Consider the following 21,960-nt stretch of genomic DNA (forward strand, 5'->3'; position numbering starts at 1 on the left):
AATATTGCAACAAAAAAGTTTATTTTCACAAAAATTAAGTTTTTAAAGAACATTTGAAACAAGATACAATTCAGAATAACAATAGGTTTCCTGCGCAACAGATTTATTTCAAAATTACAAAGTTTATCTAGTCGGTATCCTTAATCCTTAAAGCTTTATGAATACAATACACAATTACCTTCAAAACATTAAACCTTTTTCCACACATACAGAAATCAGACAAAAATTTGCATTGTTTCATAATTTAGATCTTTTGTCTACAAAAGAACATTTAAACAGCTTAACCAGGGATAAAGAGTGCGGAGTCTCGGGAATTGATATTGGGATCACTACTGTTTCCAATTTACATTAACAGTTTGATTCAGAAACTCACTGCTAATTGGTTACATTTGCAGATGGCATCAAATTAGGAGGGGCAGCTCAGGAAATACAAAATGAACTGGACAAATTATACAAGTGGATAAAAAAAAGATGAAATTTAATGCAAAAAAGTGAAGTGCTGCACATATAAAGAAAGTGGACGACACATGTACTCATGAAGAGATCTAGGAGTCCAAGTAGACATAACACTCAGCATGTCCAACCAGTGCAGAGTAGCAATAAAAAAAAACAAATAAAATGCTAAACTATATAACCTAAACAGTAGAGTACAAGAGAAAGCCATGTTCAAAATGTACAGTTCTCTGGTCAGACCACACCCTGACTACTGTGAACAGTTCTGGTCACTGAGACAGAAGGGAGACACTGAAGGGCTGGAGGTAGTTCAGAGAGCCGTATGGTTGATCCCCAGCATCAGAGGGCGATGGTGTGAGAAAAGACTGGAGAAACTTGGGCTATTCAGCCTTGAAAGGAGGTGACAGTGCTAATCTGATAGGAGGTATACAAGATAGTGAATAGTATAAATATAAAGTTAATTCAAATTAAATTGCAAGAGTAGGATAGGGGACAAGTTCAAACTAGTAAAGAAAATTTAAGACCAACGTCAAGAAGTTCTTCAAAGAAAGAGTGATCAACACATGGAATGGACTTCCAGCTGGAGTGTTACTGAATGTCATAATAGCTTGAGGGGTAGGGGTGGGGGACAACTGCCAAGTCTTTTTGGATGGATTAATTACAACAGGCCAAAAGGCCTACCTCTTCAATATTTATTGCATTATTTTGTGAATTGCAACATCAGGTGTGGTCCCAGGGAAGTCATTCTTTTCATATGTGCTCATCTGCACTGATATCAGTTCTTGTGCAGCGGTATGTGGATGTGAAGGGATTCTGGTTTTGCCACTATGCCTTCTTAAAGCCCTTTAAGATGGGATAGATGTTCTCAAATGCTTCGTAGATCTCTGCACGTACTTTGGCACCTACAGATAAATGAACATTTTTAACTTTCTTTTTGAGAACTACATCTTGATGTTTCTAATGAGATGCCAGACATCAAAGCAACTCCTGAACTGAATCCATGACAGTAAAATACCATCCTTACAGGAAGTTCTAACTAATTTCTCTGCTGAAGCCAAAAGCTGATCCTTCAGAACACTCATCTTTTGTGCAAGATAAACATGCAGTAACAGTATTAACAGAGAAAATAAATGTTTTATTAAAACTGTCAAAATTAGTTTAGCATCACAGTGACAAGGAAAAGAGAAAATACTTTGAGTCAAACAGTATATATATTATCAACTAATTCAGAACACAACCAGAGGCCTACTTAATTCTAAGCATGATTTGGTTTTCTCACCTTTAAGATAATATTTTAGTTAATAAACACACATCTACGCAGAGCTGATATTAGATAAAGCAAGACTGCTTTGTCTAAACAAAGTTACTTTATAAAACTTGGGAAGAGTGTGTTTGCATCAATTACAGAAAAGATTTGTGCCACTGGAATATATGGTAATTTAATAGCTGCACAATTATTCAGTAAATCACTGTAAAATGTATGATCTATAAAGCTGAGTTATAGTTTTGTATTTTCTTCCCCAGTACCCATTATATAGGAACACCGAAAAAAGTAAGTTATTGCAGCTCAACTGCAGAAATACAAATTCAACTAAACACTGATTTCTGTATACTTGGATTGAATCAGAAAAGGAACCTTTAGTAATTAGATTACAGAATTTAAAAAAAACAAGTTCTTTAAAAATGAAACGGATTGATATGAATTAAATTGAATTGGATCAATTACACTTTAACTTGAGAAAATTTCATTGACTATCGTTAGCTGGCATAAGGCAGTAAGGTACTTTATCATTTGGCTACAGCTATTTATAGCCTCCCCACCCACATCACAGACAGCAAATGAGTTTGAACTGAATAGGTACTGTTTGAACAACAATTCAAATAAACTTAACTGAAATTACAATGTTCAAATTCCACACTGACCCATAACAGTCCCAAAATTGCAATAGATCAAATAGAAAAACATGAACCAGATTTGTTTTTACCTGTCAAAACAACTTTGCCAGAAACAAATATAAGCAGAACAATTCTTGGTTTGACCATTCTGTAAATAAGACCTGGGAACAGTTCTGGTTCATAGCTGGAAGTGAAAGATAGTTACATTAAAAAGTGCAAATATGGGCAGAGCTCAAATTTAATACTGTTTTTTAGGTTTTAGGTCTAGGCTGAGACCCGTACATTTAGCAACAAGCTGATAATAGTTTAAGCACATTCCTGCACTGGTACATGCTAATTGCATTATCCTACAGAGGCCTTATTCTCAATTATATTGGTAATGAAAATACTAACTTTGTCTTAAATAAATTGAAGTAAAATGTTTTTCTAAAGTCGCCTCACAGTGGCTGACCAATCAGAGCCACCATCTTTACAGCATTTTCAAATCTGTCGTGCCGAAACATGCAATTCCTTTGTTTCACCTGACCTTCCAGTCCCACTGATGCCCATTGCTTTGGAAACACCAGAAAGATCAATATCCTGATCTGGAGAACAGCCAATGAGCTGTGACTTTTTACAATATCAAAATCAAAAACTGAAGGACAAGTCTGTGTTACTTTTGTACATTGCTTGGTGAGCACTACTGGCAGAGGCCTTGAGCTCGTCACTCTGTTCACTTCCAGTTGACAAATGGTGAATAATAGCACACTGCTACTCAACGAGAGAGAGATAATTAAATTAAAATTGGGATGGGGAAATTCAAAAAATATGCATGGGTGTAGATGTAATTGTGGTAAACTTCTCAGCTGTAAAGAATGTGTGACTGACATTATCTGAAAATGTCATGACAACAGTTACATGTAGCCCATGTCCCAATTTCAGTTCCTCGCCAATGTTAATGCAAACAGCAGATTGTCAATGGGAAGAAAATATATGGCAAAAATATAAAGGAGCAGAAAGCACTGATTTAACAGAGTAAGTGAACTGGATCAAGTGACTACAGTCCATTAACTGACAACAGTGCTTGAGCGACATGTTGTCGTAACAGCTCCACGTAAGATTGCAAACATGACTACTTTCAAAACACAAGTTCACATACCCATTGCCAGAACTGCCGTTCCACCAATCACCATTCAAAATGCTTTGTAAAATATCTAATCTAACCTACATTTGTATTCATGCACGCAGCAATTGCCATCTAGGCCAGCATAAATGCTAATAAAACTGTAAAACAAAACCCGTCTCCGGCCTTGCCTCAGCTCATCTGCTGCTGAAACCCTCATCCATGCTTTTGTTACCTCTAGACTTGACTATTCCAATGCACTCCTGGCTGGCCTCCCACATTCTACCCTACGTAAGCTTGAGGCGATCAAAACTCGGCTGCCCGTGCCTGAACTCGTACCACATCCCGTTCACCCATCACCCCTGTGCTCGCTGACCTACATTGGCTCCCGGTTAAGCAAATCTCGATTTCAAAATTCTCATCCTTGTTTTCAAATCCCTCCAATGGCCTCGCCCCTCCAGCCTCACAACCACCCCCCCAGAGATATCTGCGCTCCTCTAATTCTGCCCTCTTCAGCAACCCGGATTATAATCGCTCAACCATTGGTGGCCGTGCCTTCTGTTGCCTAGGCCCTAAGCTCTGGAATTCCCTGCCTAAACCTCTCTGCCTCTCTTTCCTCCTTTAAGATACTCCTTAAAACCTCTCTCTTTGACCAAGTTTTTGGTCACCTGCCCGAATTTCTCCTTACATGGCTCGGTGTCAAATTTTTTCGTCTTATAATACTCCTGTGAAGTGCCTTGGGACATTTTACAATGTTAAAGGCACTATATAAATACAAGTAGTTGTTGTTGGTATGCTGTCACAGTTTGCTCTGAGCCAGAAAAAAACTATCAGAGACATTGAACAATTTAGAGATTAGTAAGACCAAGCCAATCCAAGAACATCAGCAAGCAAGAGTCCGGCATTGATTAAATATCAAGTATAACAACATGTGCTTATAACAACATTGAGAGATATTAGGTGAGAGATATTAGGTACATAATGGAGAATTATAGACAACTGCAGAAAGAGATAGAAACATAGAAGATAGGAGCAGGAGTAGGCCATTCGGCCCTTCGAGCCTGCTCCGCCATTCAATGAGACCATGGCTGATCATCCAAATTCGGTACCCTGTCCCTGCCTTCTCCCCATATCCCTTAAGAAATATATCCAACTCTTTCTTGAATATATTTAATGAACTGGCCTCCACCGCCCTCTGTGGCAGAGAATTCCACAGGTTCACCACTCTCTGGGTGAAGAAATTCCTCCTCATTTCAGTCCTAAATGGCTTACCCCTTATCCTTAAACTATGACCCCTGGTTCTGGACTCCCCGGCCATCAGAAACATCTTTCCTGCATCTAGTCTGTCCGGGCCTGACAGAATTTTATAGGTTTCGATGAGATCCCCTCTCAATCTTCTAAACTCCAGTGAGTATAAGCCCAATCGACACAATCTCTCCTCATACGTCATTCCTGCCATCCCAGGTATCAGCCTGGTGAATCTTCGCTGCACTCCCTCCATGGCAAGAACGTCCTTCCTCAGGTAAGGCGACCAAAACTGCACACAATACTCAAGGTGCGGTCTCACTAAGGTCCTGTACAACTGTAGCAAGACATCCTTGTTACTGTACTCGAACCCTCTTGCTACGAAGGCCAACATACCATTTGCCTTCTTAACTACCTGCTGCACCTGCATGCTTACCTTCAGCGACTGGTGCACAAGAACACCCAGGTCTCTTTGCACTTCCCCTTCTCCCAATCAGTTAAATAAATACATTTAAAACAAAAACAGCCTCCTTTTTCTCCCCATCTCACTTGAAGGTGCCGATTCATGCTGTGGCAATGTTACAATTCAAATACCCATCATTCATATGTAACCTAGACAGTGAGTGTTGGCAAAGAACAAACAAACTTGCATTTATATGGTGCTTTAAACATCCTCAGGATGTCTCAAACTGCTTCACAGCCAATTAAGTGGGTTTTTTTGAAGTGTAGATACATTGCCCGCAAACAGCAATGAAATAAATGACCAGTTAATTCATTTTGGTGGTGCTGGTTGAGGGACGCATGTTGGCCAGGGACACATGGAGAACAGCCCTAATTTTCAATTAGTGCCATGGGATATTTTCATTCACCTGAGCAGAGCTCTGAATGCATCACTCCCTTAGGACTGGACCGAAGTGCCAGCTTAGATTAGGTGCTCAAGTCTCTTGAATCGGACTTGAACCCACAACCTTATGACTCAAAGGCAATATAGTGCTACCAGTGAGCCAACGCTAGCACAGAATTCAAATATCCAGAACCACACAGGTTGAAATTTTACTGAACAGTGCAAGTGAAAATAAAGTGCTTGTGTCATTTCTTGCCTTGATATTTCATTCAAACACCAGAGACCACCGAAAAAGTCACTGCATCAGAGGTTAACAAAGTCTTAAATACCTTGATTAATACTTAACATTAGACTGTTTACAAGATTTCTAAACAGTATCAACAAAAAAGCTGATTTCTAACCCATCATGTAAAATTATTTTTAGCAATGGAAATCCAATTCAACCAACAATGTTACTGCTAATATAATAAGATATTAATACAAAGCAATGTAGGAAAGCAGGATGCAACAAGTACATAGGTATCCAATGTAATCTACAAATACATACCAATGGGGTAGATGAATTACAAATGCTACTTTAATACAGAGAAACACAAGATAATGGACATTAGTACTAAAAATACAATAATTACATAACAATGGTATATCATTAAGGATGATTGAAGCAGGGAAGTAATTTGCATATGCAAGTTAATCAAACATTGAGTGTTATTGCATTGTATGACACCAGTTGACAAAGCAGAGAGTTTTTAAGGTGTATATGTAGATCCGTAAGTAGAGATGTTCACTGATGATTACTCCTCAGATAATGAAGCAGTCCATGCCCTTAATGCAGCAAGATCTGGACAACATTCAGGTTTGGGCTGATAAGTGGCAAGTAACATTCGCGCTACACAAATGCCAGGCAATGACCATCTCCAACAAGCGAGAGTCTAACCACCACCCCTTGACATTCAACGGCATTACCATCGCCAAATCCCCCACCATCAACATCCTGGCGGGGGGGGGGGGTCACCATTGACTAGAAACTTAACTGGACCAGCCACATAAATACTGTGGCAACAAGAGCAGGTCAGAGGCTAGGTATTCTGCAGCGACCGACTCACCCGACTCCTCAAAGCCTTTCCACCATCTACAAGGCACAAGTCAGGAGTATGATAGAATACTTTCCACTTGCCTGGACAAGTGCAGCTCCAACAACACTCAAGAAGCTCGACACCATCCAAGACAAAGCAGCCCGCTTGATTGGCACCCCATCCACCACCTTAAACATTCACTCCTTCCACCACCGGCGTACCGTGGCTGCAGTGTGTACCATCTACAAAATGCAACTGCAGCAACTCGCCAAGGCTTCTTTGACAGCACCTGCCAAACCCACGACTTCTACCACTTGGAAAGACAAGGGCAGCAGGCGCATGGGAACACCACCACCTGCAAGTTCCCCTCCAAATCACACACCATTCTGGCTTGGAAATTATATCGCCGATCCTTCATCGTCGCTGGGTCAAAATCCTGGAACTCCCTCCCTAACAGCACTGTGGGAGTACTTTCACCACACGGACTGCAGCGGTTCAAGGCAGCAGCTCACCACCACCTTTTCAAGGGCAATTAGGGATGGGCAATATATGCTGGCCTTGCCAGCGACGCTCACATCCCGTGAACGAATAAAAAATAAAGTACAAGTCGAAGATAGTAATATTCTAAATAGTATTTGAGAGATCACACTTCGGTGCACTCTGGAAATCTGGTAACTAATTAGAAAAGGGGGAAAAACAATTGAAGCATAACCGATCCCTCAAATACAATCTACTCTTAATTCAAAGTTGCTAGTGCAAATTATTTGATAATTCAAAAATTGTGAACACTAAATTCCCACTTTGCTCTGTTATTAATGTTGCTTAATTCAAAGGATAGGATAATTTTTTTAAAGTTCAATAACAACTTTGAATTATCAATAGTAAATCTAAACAATCTATGAAGAAAAGCTAAAGAAGCAAAATTTACTTGCTTCTTGAACATGAAGATGACATAATTCAATCTTTTAAAATGACAGTGGCAAACAATGGAGTGGATATGAAGAAGTTTTCTGTTAAACTGAGGGGGGTCGGGAAACATTATACAAAGGGAAACTCAACTAAACGTAACTTGTTCAGACTTGGTTGTCACTTACAAATTAGACTGCCATCTAGTGGAATAATTAAATTTGATTGATGGATTCAAAATATTCAGCAAGTGAAGGGATATTAGAAATTCGGCTCTCCCCGGGTGAGTACGCACAGGGTACTCACCCATAGGCCAAATGGAATTGCCGGTTTCCTGCATACACTGCGCATGCGTGGGAAACCGGCACTTCTGATCCTCTGAATGAAGAGGTTCAGAGGTCGAACGCGCGCGCAGGGGAGGCCGCGCGTGCGCTTTGAACTTAGGTTTTTGTTTTTTTCTTTTACAGGTTTTCCCGGGAGGGTAAGCCTGCAGGATTTACACATTTAAAAAGCAGGCGTAAGGCCTGCTTTTTGCTAGGTAAGTGGTGAATTAATGAAAATTAAAACATTTTTTCCACAGGTTTATTATTTTTAAATACTTTAAAGCAAGGCAAGTTTATTTTTAGCCCCGTTATAAAATAAAATTATTTTTTTCAAAAATTTAAATTATTGTTTAAAAGTTATTTAATGTAATTTATAGTTTCTTTAAAAAGTGTGATTATTTAAAAAAATTATTTGAAGGTTTACTGCTATTTTGGGCCCGTAATATTTATAAGTTTTGATAGATCTACCTGTCAATCTTATGAATGGGCTTTTCCCTCCTCCGATTGGCTGCCCCTGGCTCACGTGATCCCAGGGGACGCATCGCACTTACTACGCCCCTGGGACACGCAAGCACAGCGCGCCGGCAGCTGGGCCAGGCCCCAGAGCTCAACTGCCGGCGCGCAAGATAAGTGCAGGTCGGGGGCTTACACCCGCGGGAAGCCCCCGACCCGAATTTCTGGGCCAATGAATTGCAAAGCAGGAGGAGATTAAAAAAACATTCCCAGTGGGTCTTGTTTATAGACGTATAAAAGACAGGGCATTTCCCATTCCTTCCTTTCTTATTATTCGGTCATAAGATTTATCTCCTATAACGATATAATCTGTAACAAATTAAAATAAATAGTAACAGAATTGCTGATCCTGACAAGGCAAGGAAAACTTGATTACAAGTCATTTTAAAAGCAAGTAATGACGTTACATCTTATTTGTATTTACATTTAAAAACCAATGTAGATTTTAACAACAAAATAACAATCAACAGTGTGAAAGTTTAAAACAGGAGTACTCAATACATTGCCTACACACCAAATCACAGAAATCACAGAAACCCCACAGTGCAGATAGAGGCCATTTCGGCCCATCGAGCCTGCACCGACACATATCCCACCCGATCCCCGTAACCCCTACACCAACACATATCCCACCCTATCCCCGTAACCCCATGTATTTAATCCCCCTAACACTAAGGGTCAATTTATCATAGCCATTCAACCTAACCCGCACATCTTTGGACTGTGGGAGGAAACCGGAGCACCCAAATGCAGCCCTCATGATTTTTTGTAACCTTTAGCAAGATTCAAAATCTTTCTTTTCCCAATGCCAGTCCCACCACTGTCCCATTGAGGCACTTGCAAAGCATTAAAAAAAAAACTTGCTCTTCCCGATGGCTAGTCTTGGTAAATCCAGCAAGTTTACATTGGGGATGTCACTGGGTGCACGAGTCCCGCATGTTGGGAAACAGCAACGCAAAACTCCTTGTAAGGCTAATGTAAAAATCAGCTATTGCTGGATGAGAGACTGGAATTTTGGAATATCACGGGGACAAATGGCTTGTTGCCTTCCTTGAATTTTCTAATATGCAGATGATTTGACTGATATTAATTAGAAATCTAGTGAGGTAATTATTTTACAATGTTACAGCCAAGAGAGAAATTCCATACTACCTGTACTCCACAATGAAGGAAAAGGTGTAATTCCTGGCCCTTTGGTCTGAAACTGGTTGGAGCAAGGCATCTCACATACGCCATAAGTTACATTTTTTCCTGCACCCTTCACCTCAAAAAATGTTTTGCATCCTAACTTGCTGGAAGCGAGAGCTGATAACGACGTGCCGAGGGTAACAGTTCTGGTCTGGGACTATAGTGAATGGTGAGACCAACAGTGTATCTCCTTAACCAATGCGATTTAAGGATTGAGAAATAAACAGAGAAATGACTGAGAAGGAAGGTGAATTAGAGTCAAATCAGGTACAGAGAGGGAAAAAAGACTGGGTTGATAGAGAGAAAAAAGAAAAAAAATGTAAAAATTGAAAATTTGACATTTTTAAATTCTCCAACAATTCACTCTCTGAAGGAATGAGACTCCACAGTTTAAATTGTTAACTTTCTGGACCAGTGAGGTTAATTGGCAGCCATTAACATTATCACATCGTTAAAAGAATACTTATGCTATTAATTATTAGACTTAACTTTGTGGTGAGTTTAATGGGAGATTAACAAGCAAATCCAGCAAGTTCTTAAAAATGGGAAGACTAAGAATGAGATGCTATTTGTGTAAAGCAAACAGCGGAGCGGCGTCAATTGACCAGGAAATTCTGGAGATTTGCAGAACAGGGCGTATATCTTAATTCCCCTGAACTTGCTTGTTGTGTATGTACCTTTAAGAAAAGAACTGCTTTTATACTGTAGTACCGGCAGTGACCACACCTGTATATAAAGCCGTAGCAGGCTTCTGTACTTTCAGTTCCAGCATACCCTCTGTTCAGTAAATACCTGTTATTACCGTTCTCCTGCAGTCCGTGTGTTATTGATATGCGGACATGACAGTGGCGACGAGCAGGTTCGAACTCACCTGCAGTACTGCATCACCTCACGGGGATCCATCCCTGAAAAGAAGCTTCTTGGAGGTCGAAGCCAGAGCAACGGGCATCGATCTTGGGCAACCGCCCAGTGATCCATCAGAGTTCAGTGAATCGCAGGGGAAGCTGTGGAGAGCTGGGCTTGGCTCCCCAGTCAAGGTGTTCCAGCAAATCGTGCTGGTAGCAGATAGTGCGCTGACCCTTCCGGACTGCGGTGGGCTTGAGCTCGATCGAGCGACTCTGCAAGGGGGCCGTGCAGCGTCGTCGGGAAGGAAAAGAGAGAGAGAGGGTGGAGCGCACAGGGCGCGGTCGGTGCTCAAGAGCCGGGCAGCGTTAGAGAAAATAAAAAGAGACGCGCAGTGGACAGCGTCGAAGAAGAATAAAACGAAGGAAATTAACTAACAAAACAGAGACGCGCCGAAGCCGCGGGGCGCCGCCATTACTATTTAGAACGCTAGGAGCAGCATGGGGAAGAAGGAAAAGCGCGGGAGGCGCCATTTTAATCCATTGGGGAAGAAGGGGGATTAAATGCGTGGGGTTACAGGGATAGGGTGGGATATGTGTTGGTGTAGGGGTTACGGGGATCGGGTGGGATATGTGTCGGTGCAGGCTCGATGGGCCGAAATGGCCTCTATCTGCACTGTGGGGTTTCTGTGATTCTGTGATTCTGTGAAGGAAAAGTGCGGGAGGCGCCATTTTAAACCACCCAAGATGCCGAAGAGTGGCAGTATCGCTGCTTTCGACAACAAAATAGAAGACTGGACCACGTATGTGGAAAGAATTGAAGTGTACTGCAAGGCAAATGAGGTGGCCGATGAAAAGAAGGCATCGGTATTATTAAATTTGATGAGCGCGAGAACGTACGGCCTATTGCGTAATTTAATTACCCCAGCTAAACCAATGGAGAAAAGCTTTGAAGAGATTGTCAATATCTTACAGGAACATCTAAACCCTACACCGCTGCTGATAGCAGAAAGATTCAAGTTCCATAAAAGAAACCAGCACAAAGATGAGAGTAATGCTGACTATCTTACAGAACTACGCAAGTTATCGAAGCACTGTCAATTCGGAGCAGGACTGACAGATACCTTAAGGGATAAGTTTGTCTGCGGGCTGCAGAATGAAGGAACCCAGAAACGACTACTTTCGGCAAAGGACCTTACGCTAGAAAAGGCTTTCAGCGTGGCAGTATCCTACGAAGCAGCAGCACAGGGAGCTGCAGAAATACAACAGAAACCACAAGAATATAGCACCAACGAAATGGCATATGGAGCAGAAAAGTGCTATCGCTGCGGCAGAACAACCCATGACCAGAAGGACTGCTGGTTTAAGGACAAAGTATGCAGGCAATGTGGAAAAGTGGGACACATAGCACGAGTCTGCAGGTCGGGAAAGAAAACCAACACTAAAAGAACTACTGAGGAAAAGTACAAGAAAGTAAAAAAAAACGACAGACAGTAGTTCAGAAGATCAGGAGAGTGATAATGACTCCGGGAGCAGGAGACTAAGTTGTCTAAAGTTACACAAGGCGATCGCAAAGGAGGATCACTGAACCATTTGGGTCACCCTCATGATAGCAGGGTCCCAAGTAAAGATGGAATTGGACACAGGATCAGCCCTAACAGTCATGAATCGACAAGACTACGAGCGGCTATTCTCACACATACCCTTGAAGGACACGTCCACTGTATTGAAGACATATACGGGGCAAAAAGTCTACCCCAGAGGAAAAATAAGGGTGCCCATTAAATACAACGGCAAGGAAACACAGAAACTGTATCTATATATACTACAAGATGGAGGACCACCATTATTGGGACGTGAATGGATCCGAAAAATACAATTGGATTGGCATTCCATTCAGGCGCTAACTGTGGCTGACAAAAAGGATGATGACGTCACACCTGGACGACTGTCAAAAATTCTAACTGACGCCAAAGAGGTGTTCCAGCAAGGACTTGGGACTCTAAAAGGCGTAACGGCAACGATAAAAATTGAAGATAACGCAAACCTGTTGTGTATGTACCTTTAAGGGAATAACTGGTCTCAGACTGCAGTACCGGCAGTGACCACCCCTGTATAAAAGGCGCTAGCAATCTTCTGTAGTTTCAGTTTCCCGATTGTCTCCATTCAGTAAAGACTTATTATAATCAACTCCTGCTGTCCGTGTCTCAATTATACACGGACATAATATTGGCGACGAGCAGATACAAACTTACCTACAGTCTGCACCACCTCATGGGATCCGTTCCTGAAGCGAAGTGAGCAGAGGTCGAGGCCAGAAGGAAGAAAGGAGCAGTAGAAACGGGCGTCGACCGTGGGCATCCGCCCCTGAGTCAGCGGAGTTGAAGGTTACAGGAGAAGCTGTCGAGAGCGGGGCTTGGTTCCTGTCGACGGTGCTTCAGCTAATCGGGCTGGTGGCAGGTAGTACACTGATCCTTCCTGGGCTGCGGCGGTCGAGAACTCGAGCGGGTGGCTTGCAACAGGGCCGAGCAGCGTTGTCGGGAAGAGGAGAGAGGGTGGAGCACACAGGGCGCGGCCGGTGCTACGAAGCCGGGCAGCGTACGGACCCAAGAAGAGGGAGGCAAGAGTCCCACAGGGTTGTTCCACGACGGGAAAAATAATAAAATAAAAAAATTAAAATTAAACGCACAGAAAACCGCGAGGAGCTGCAGATTGCAACGGAAACCGTGGAAAGCAGCGCTAGCAACAGCGGGGAAGAAGGCAAAGCGCGGGAGGTGCCATCTTAATCCAGCGGGGAAGAAGGCAAAGCGCGGGAGGCGCCATTTTAGATTTTCAAGATGCCGAAGACTGGCTGTATCACTGCCTTTGATAATGCCATAGAGGACTGGACCACGTATGTGGAAAGAGTCGAGATATATTGCGAGGCAAACGAAATAGCCGATGAGAAAAAGGCATCGGTACTGCTAAACTTAATGGGTGCGAGAACGTACAGCCTATTGTGGGACCTGATTACTCCAGCCAAACCAAAGGCGAAGAGTTTTAATGAAATTGTTGCTATCCTACAGGAACACCTAAACCCTGCACCGCTGCCGATAGCAGAAAGATTTAAATTCCACAGGAGAACTCAGCATAAAGATGAGAGCAATACTGAGTACCTTACGGAACTACGCAAGCTATCAAAGCACTGCCAGTTCGGAGCAGGACTGGCAGATACCCTACGGGACAAATTTGTCTGTGGACTCCTGAGTGAAGGAATACAGAAGAAGTTACTCTCAGAGAAAGAGCCGACGCTAGATAAGGCTTTCAGCGTGGCAGTATCGTACGAAGCAGCAGCCAGGGGAGCTGCGGAAATACAACAAAAGCCACAGGAATACGGCACCCACGAAATGACACGGGGATTTGCAAAATGTTATCGCTGCGGCAGAACTAACCATGACCAGAAGGACTGCTGGTCCAAGGACAAAATATGCAGGCAATGCGGAAAGATGGGACACATTGCACGAGTTTGCAGGTCTGGGAAGAAGACCTACGACAACAAAAAGGCTACTAAGGAACCGTACAAGAAAGTACAAAAGATGACGGACAGTAGTTCCGAAGACCAGATGAGCGATAGTGAATCCGGGAACAAGAGACTAAGCTGTCTCAAACTTCACAATGTAATCGCAAAAGAGGATCACCGAACCATTTGGGTCACCCTCACGATAGCAGGGTCCCAAGTTAAAATGGAATTGGATGCAGGATCAGCGCTAACCGTCATGAATCGACGAGACTACGAGCGGCTATTTTCACACATACCCTTGAGAGAGACATCCATCGTCTTGACGACGTATACGGGGCAAAAAGTATACCCCAGAGGAAAAATAAGGGTGCCTGTCGAATACAACGGCAAGAAAATACGGAAATTGTATCTCTACATACTGCAAGATGGTGGACCACCGTTATTGGGACATGAATGGATCAGAAAGATAAGCTTAGATTGACACTCCATTCAGGCAATGACGGTGGATGGTAAAAAAGATGACGATGTCACTCCTGGACGATTGTCAACAATCTTAGCTAATGCCAAAGAGGTATTTCAACAACAACTGGGCACTCTTAAAGGCGTAACCGCCTCGATAAAAATAGAAGAGAATGCAATTCCCAAGTTTTTCAAAGCCAGACCGGTACCATATGCAATTCGCCCAGCTGTCGAGGCAGAGCTGGAGAATGCAGGCGTGTTGTCTAAGGTAGCCTGGAGCGAGTGGGCGACACCCATCGTTCCTGTCATGAAGAAAAGGTTAAACAATAAGTCTGAGAAGCCAAGGAAGGTTCGCATCTGTGGGGACTTCAAGGTGACGGTGAACCCAGTCCTTCGCACAGTACAATATCCTCTTCCAAGGATAGAAGACATCTTCATCTCACTATCTGGAGGGAAGCGTTTTACAAAAATTGACCTAACACAAGCGTATTTGCAGATGGAGGTTGAAGAATCCTCTAGGAAGTATCTCACGATAAACACTCACAAAGGTCTTTACTAGTATCATCGATTGGTATTCGGAGTAGCATCGGCTCCGGCGATATGGCAAAGAGCGATGGAACAAGTCCTGCAAGGGATTCCGGGGACTCCGTGTTACTTGGACGACATCCTAGTGACAGGTGAAGATGACAGTGAACACCTTAACAACCTAGAACAGGTGCTCACTAGACTACGGGAACATGGGCTACGAGCCAACCGCCCCAAGTGCGAGTTTTTTAAGAAACAGATATCGTATTGTGGCCACGTGATTGATGAAGAGGGGTTACATAAGTCCCCTGACAAAATTGAAGCGGTTGTTAAGGCCCCGGCGCCTGAAAATGTGTCGCAACTGAGGTCATTCCTCGGATTGGTGAATTACTACCATAAGTTTTTACTGAATTTGTCCACAATTCTGCACCCACTGAACGCCCTACTACGAACGGGAGTAGCATGGAAATGGAGCAATGTCTGTAAGCGGGCCTTTCAGAAGTGTAAGGACTTAATCACTTCAAGAGAAGTATTGGCTCACTACAACCCATCACTACCGATAAGACTGGCGTGTGATGCGTCTCCCTACGGCATTGGGGCGGTACTGTCACATAAATTCCTTGATGGTTTAGAGAGGCCGATAGCTTTTACGTCACGCTCGTTAACTTCAGCCGAGCGTAACTACGCCCAGATTGACAGAGAGGCCCTCAGCCTAGTGTGGGGGGTGAAGAAGTTCAATCACTACCTGCACGGTCAAAAATTTACTCTACTAACTGATCATCAACCTCTTGTCTCCATTTTCAGCCCTCAGAAGGGCGTACCGATAATGACAGCACAACGGCTACAGAGGTGGTCCCTTTTCCAAGCGGCGCACCAATATGACATCAAGTACAAAGGAACTAAACAGCATGGGAATGCTGATAGATTGTCGCGCCTACCGTTGCCGATGGTGGAAGAAGAACTTGCAGTGGATCCAATGGAGATATTCCACTCGACCATAGTCGAATGTCTCCTTGTGATGAATGCAAACATAGAAAAGGAAACACGAAATGACCCGACACTATCCCGGGTCTATGATTTAACGGTGAAGGGATGGCCAGCACATGGCGAACCACTGCTGCCAGCATTCTCGCCGAGTAGAGAACAGCTGTCAGTGTGCAGAGGAACCTTGGTGTGGATCCAGAGTAGTAATTCCACCCAAATTGAAGGATAGAGTGCTCAATGAGCTTCATGAGGGTCATCTGGGAGGGGTAAAAATGAAGAACTTAGCCAGAGCGTTTGTGTGGTGGCTGGGAATCGATAGAGAAATCGAAGAGATGACCAAGAGCTGTACAGGATACCAGAAGGTCCAAAACGCCCCACCACAAGCCCCTCTACATCCATGGGAGTGGCCCTCATCTCCATGGCAAAGGGTGCACATTGATTTTGCTGGTCCCTTCATGGACTCGATGTTTTTAATTGCGGTGGATGCACATTCAAAGTGGCCAGAGGTAGTAAAAATGTCCTCAACCACCACAGAAAAAACTATCACAGTCTTACGAACCATATTCGCCAGGAATGGACTGCCTGAACAGATTTGCTCTGACAATGGACCACAGTTTGTGTCTGAAGAGTTCCGGAGGTTCTTAAAGAACAATGGTGTTAAGCATTACACATCTGCCCCATATCATCCAGCCACTAATGGATTGGCCGAGAGGTTTGTTCAAACATTCAAGAAGGCTATCAAGGCAATGTGTAATGAAGATATACCCCTACAACACAAGGTGGACAACTTCTTGTTTGCCTACCGGAATGCGACACATGCGGTTACCAACCAAACTCCAGCCATGATGTTCTTCAATCGAAGACTACGATGCCGCTTGGATTTGGTTAAGCCAAACGTCCGAAGAGATGTGGAGAACAGGCAGTTTCAGAATATGAATGAAAGGCCGACCAGGAGTTTTAAGATAGGTCAACCAGTTTTGGCCCGGGACTACCGCACAGAGAAATGGCAGCCAGGAACGATTTGTACACGGTAAGGACCTCTCATGTATACCGTGGACGTTGGAGAGAGCATTGTAAGACGCCATGCTGACCAGATTCTAGAGTCACTGGAAAACGTCAACTCCACACCACGATCTGATACAGCTGGCGATGAAACCGACGTACCAATTGCATCTACCGCAGAATCGGTGATATTGCAAGCAGATGAACCAAACAACGACATTGATCCCGACTCAACCTTGCCAGAAGAACCCGATACCCCAAAGAGGCGTTATCCAGACAGAATCAGGAAGCCTCCTCAAAGACTGAACTTATAATTGCTTAACCTCAACCAATGTATCTAGCAACCATAATTGTGATTGTAATTAGTTATCATTTAGTTGTTAAATGAATGTTATGTACTGTTTATCTAAAAAGGGGAGGAATTGTTGCGTATGTACCTTTAAGGGAATAACTGGTCTCAGACTGCAGTACCGGCAGTGACCACCCCTGTATAAAAGGCGCTAGCAATCTTCTGTAGTTTCAGTTTCCCGATTATAACAAGTCTTTACTGAATGGAGACAATCGACTCCTGCTGTCCGTGTCTCAATTATACACGGACATAATAAAACCCCAAAATTTTTAAGGCCAGACCGGTACCGTATGCGATCCACCCAGCCGACGAAGCAGAGCTGGAGAGTCTGGAGCGTTCGGGTGTGCTGTCCAAGGTGGACTGGAGCGAGTGGGCCACACCCATCGTTCCTGTAATGAAGAAATCATTGAGCAGCACGCCTGGGGAGCTGAAGAAGGTTCGCATCTGTGGGGACTTTAAAGTAACTGTGAACCCAGTCCTGCACACAGTACAATATCCACTTCCGCGGATAGAAGATATTTTCGTCTCACTATCTGGAGGGAAACGCTTTACGAAGATTGATCTGGCCCAAGCGTATCTACAAATGGAGGTAGAAGAAGCATCTAGAAAATACCTCACGATAAACACTCACAAAGGTCTTTACCAGTACAACCGACTGGTATTCGGGGTAGCATCAGCTCCGGCTATTTGGCAGAGGGCGATGGAACAAGTCCTGCAAGGGATCCCGGGGACCCAGTGTTATTTGGACGACATCCTGGTTACGGGCGAAAATGACAGTGAACACCTTGCCAACCTGGAGCTGGTGCTCACTAGATTACAAGAATATGGGCTACGAGCCAACCGCCCCAAATGCGAGTTTTTCAGGAAACAAATTTCGTATTGTGGCCACGTGATTGATGAAGAGGGGTTACATAAGTCCCCAGACAAGATTGAGGCAATAGTCAAGGCTCCAGCACCGGAAAATGTGTCGCAACTGAGGTCGTTCCTCGGGTTGGTGAACTACTACCATAAGTTCTTGCCAAATTTATCTACAATTCTGCACCCACTGAACGCCCTGCTGCAAACTGGAGTAGCATGGAAATGGAGTGATGAGTGTAAGCGTGCCTTTCAGAAACGTAAATGCCTAATCACTTCAAGAGAAGTATTGGCCCATTACAATCCAACACTACCGATTCGGTTGGCATGTGATGCGTCTCCCTACGGCATTGGAGCGGTGCTGTCACACAAATTCCTTGACGGTTCAGAGAGGCCAATAGCTTTTACGTCGCGTTCGTTAACCTCAGCCGAGCGTAACTATGCCCAGTTTGACAGGGAGGCCCTCAGCCTGGTGTGGGGGGTGAAGAAGTTCAATCACTATCTGCACGGGCAGAAATTCACCCTACTGACTGATCACCAGCCTCTTGTCTCCATTTTTAGCCCAAAGAAGGGCGTTCCGGTGATGATGGCGCAACGGCTGCAAAGATGGTCCCTTTTTCTAGGGGCACATCAATACGACATAGAGTACAAGGGTACGAAACAGCATAGAAATGCTGATGGGCTGTCGCGCCTGCCATTGCCTACGGTGGAGGAAGCACCTGCAGTGGACCCTGTTGAGATATTCCATTCAACCATAGTCGAATGTCTACCTGTTACAGACTCAAGTATAGAGAAGGAAACCCGAAATGACCCGACACTCTCTCGGGTCCATGATTTGACGGTGAAGGGATTGCCAGCACATGGCGACTCACTGTTGCCAGCATTCTCGCCAAGGAGAGAACAGCTGTCAGTGTGCCGGGGGACCTTGATGTGTGGATCCCGAGTGGTAATTCCACCCAAGTTGAGAGATAGAGTGCTCAATGAGCTTCATGAGGGTCATCTGGGAGGGGTAAAAATGAAGAGCCTAGCCAGGGCGTTTGTGTGGTGGCCGGGAATCGATAAAGAAATCGAGGATATGACCAAGAGATGCACAGGATGCCAGAAAGTCCAAAACGCTCCACCACAGGCCCCGCTACATCCATGGGAGTGGCCCTCATCTCCATGGCAACGGGTACACATTGATTTTGCTGGTCCATTTATGGACTCGATGTTTTTAAATCGCTGTGGATGCACATTCGAAATGGCCAGAGGTCATCAAAATGTCCTCCGCCACCACGGAGAAAACTATTGCAGTCCTACGGACCATCTTCGCCAGGAATGGCTTGCCAGAACAGATTTGCTCCGACAATGGACCACAGTTTGTGTCCGAGGATTTCCGGAGGTTTTTGAGGAATAATGGGGTAAAGCATTACACATCTGCCCCATATCATCCAGCCACAAATGGATTGGCTGAGAGGTTTGTTCAGACCTTTAAAAAAGCAATAAAGGCGATGTATAACGACAACATACCACTACAACACAAGGTGGATAATTTCTTGTTTGCTTACCGGAATGCGACACATGCAGTCACCAACCAAGCTCCAGCCATAATGTTCTTTAACCGAAGGTTAAGATGTCGCCTGGATTTGCTCAAACCAAACATAAGACGAGATGTTGAGGATAAGCAATTCCAGCACATCAATGAGAAGCCGACAAGGAGCTTCAATGTAGGGCAACCAGTCTTGGCCCGCGACTACCGAACAGAAAAATGGCAGCCAGGAACGATATGCACACAGCAGGGACCACTAATGTACACAGTGGACGTTGGAGAGAGCATTGTGAGACGCCATGCTGACCAGATTCTAGAGTCACAGGAACAAGTCAAACCCATACCATGAGCATGCGCACCTGGTGATGAACCCGAAGTACAGATTGCGTCTACCTCAGAATCAGTGGTATTGGAAGCTGACGAACCAACCAATGACAATGAGCCAGAATCGACTCCGCCGCAAGAACAGGATACTCGAGAAAGGCACTATCCAGACAGGATCAGGAAGCCTCCTCAAAGACTGAATTTATAAATGATTACTTCAGCTGATGTATATAGTACAGAGAAAATTGTAATTGTAATTAGTTATTTAATTGTTCAATGAATTTTATGTACTGTTTATCTAAAAGGGGAGGAATTGTTGTGTATGTACCTTTAAGAAGAGAACTGCTTTTATACTGTAGTACCGGCAGTGACCACACCTGTATATAAAGCCGTAGCAGGCTTCTGTACTTTCAGTTTCAGCATACCCTCTGTTCAGTAAATACCTGTTATTACCGTTCTCCTGCAGTCCGTCTGTTATTGATACGCGGACACTACATTGCTGACTGATTTGCACGTTAACAACGGCATGTGTCGATCACACGCCGTTATTTTTTCAATCAAGTTCCAGCCCAATGTGCATGTAATCCTTTGCAATGTAGTTGTGCACAAATCATTGATTAAAAATATATATTTGATAGCGGTGTACAGTGTATTGCATGCATTTGAAAGTGAAATTGAGCTGACAATCCGGACACAAATTGGGTTAGTTATAGAGGTTCCTATAAAAAGAGGTTTATTTTATCCAGAACTAGATTGTGGAAGTAAGCAGCTCAGATACTCTTTCACAAGAAACAGAAGTCTTGATCATCATGTAAATAAAAGCCAAATTGAACCTCTATCACTAGGAAAAGAAGGTGGCTGTTTCTGTTAAAATGTTAGAGTGTGGTCACTTGTTTGATAAAGGCAAAGGAGAGGTAGAAGAGAAGCATGGAACTGTGTTTAAGGAAGAAAAGGGGAAACATGTGGGCATATTGTTAAAAATAAACCTTATGCTGTGGTTGTGGGGGAGAAAATCCTTGTATAAAATAATCAGCAAGATCTCTAAAATTAAGTTCTGCATATATTTGCAGTCAGAGGCACAGTGAAAAATATACAATTATATTCAAAATAGTTGACAAAGTTCAAACTTGTTAAAATCATACAGGCAAAGCACTCTGATAATACTGTTGCGGCTGCCGCGGAACACGAATGGAGGCCGAACCGATCTGAGGAACACATGGCTTTTATTACATCCTCTTAAGAGATGGCTGCCCCAGCTCCTCTCTCTGCTAAACCTGAAAACCAACTGAGGGCGACACCCGCGCTTTTGAGTACACACTGAGGGCGACGCCCGCTCCTTTGTCATGCCTTAAAGGCAGCATGCTTTTTAAAGGCAAGGTGCCCGATTTATTGTCCACGGACGGAAAAGTGGATTGCGCCCGTTTAGGTGGCGATCCGCCACACAGCTCCCCCCAGAATCCGCTTAGGAGGTGTGGACGAGACGGTGCGGCGGTCTGATGGGCCGGCCGGAGCGGCTCTTGTAGGACGCCGGTGGACGTGGAACGGCCGGGCGTGGAGCAGCCGGGTGTACTGGCTTGAGGGCAGGTCGGCCGCATGGCGGTGGACGAGCTACTGGGACCTGCTCACCGGGCTCCGAGTGTGCTGGCTTGAGTCGGTCAACCGACACTTTTTCTGTCCTGTCGCCCACTTGTAGGTCAAAAAATTTGTCCCCAGCCTGTAGCACTTTGTAGGGCCCGTCGTATGGGGGTTGAAGGGGTCCGCGGTGGGCATCGTGCCGGACGAAAATGAACCGTGCCTGGTGCAGGCTTAGCGGGACGTGCGAGGTGGATTCGCCGTGCCGGCCAATGGGCACTGGGGCAAACTGTAGCGCCGGTGAGGCGAAATCGTGGCGTTGCTGGTCGGCTGACCAGGGTGTCGTGGCGGTGGGCAGGAACTCGCCGGGTACACGCAGCGGCTGGCCGTACACGAGCTCTGCTGCCGATGCGTGGAGGTCTTCTTTAACCGCGGAGCGCAGGCCGAGGAGGACCCACGGGAGTCGGTCGGTCCA

At 44.4% G+C, this 21,960-nt stretch overlaps 1 protein-coding gene across 4 annotated transcripts in view; it reads right to left on the reverse strand.

The window, feature by feature from the left end:
* LOC147109359 (uncharacterized) overlaps positions 1-21,960 on the reverse strand; it is a 73,308-nt gene continuing 51,348 nt past the window's right edge. For 3 of the 4 annotated variants that reach the window (XM_086003239.1, XM_086003240.1, XM_086003238.1), the window contains exons 6-7: positions 2,439-2,533; positions 1-1,355 (exon numbers count right to left, since the gene is read on the reverse strand). In XM_086003239.1, coding sequence (XP_085859365.1) covers positions 1,279-1,355; positions 2,439-2,533 — 172 coding nt within the window. In that variant the 3' untranslated portion in view covers positions 1-1,278. The remainder of the gene's footprint in view (positions 1,356-2,438; positions 2,534-21,960) is intronic. The other variant, XM_086003241.1, reaches the window with a different exon arrangement.

Source organism: Somniosus microcephalus, chromosome 12 (assembly GCF_052327205.1).
Source record: "Somniosus microcephalus isolate GS21.2 chromosome 12, FLI_Smic_1.0, whole genome shotgun sequence".
NCBI classification, from domain to species: Eukaryota; Metazoa; Chordata; class Chondrichthyes; order Squaliformes; family Somniosidae; genus Somniosus; species Somniosus microcephalus.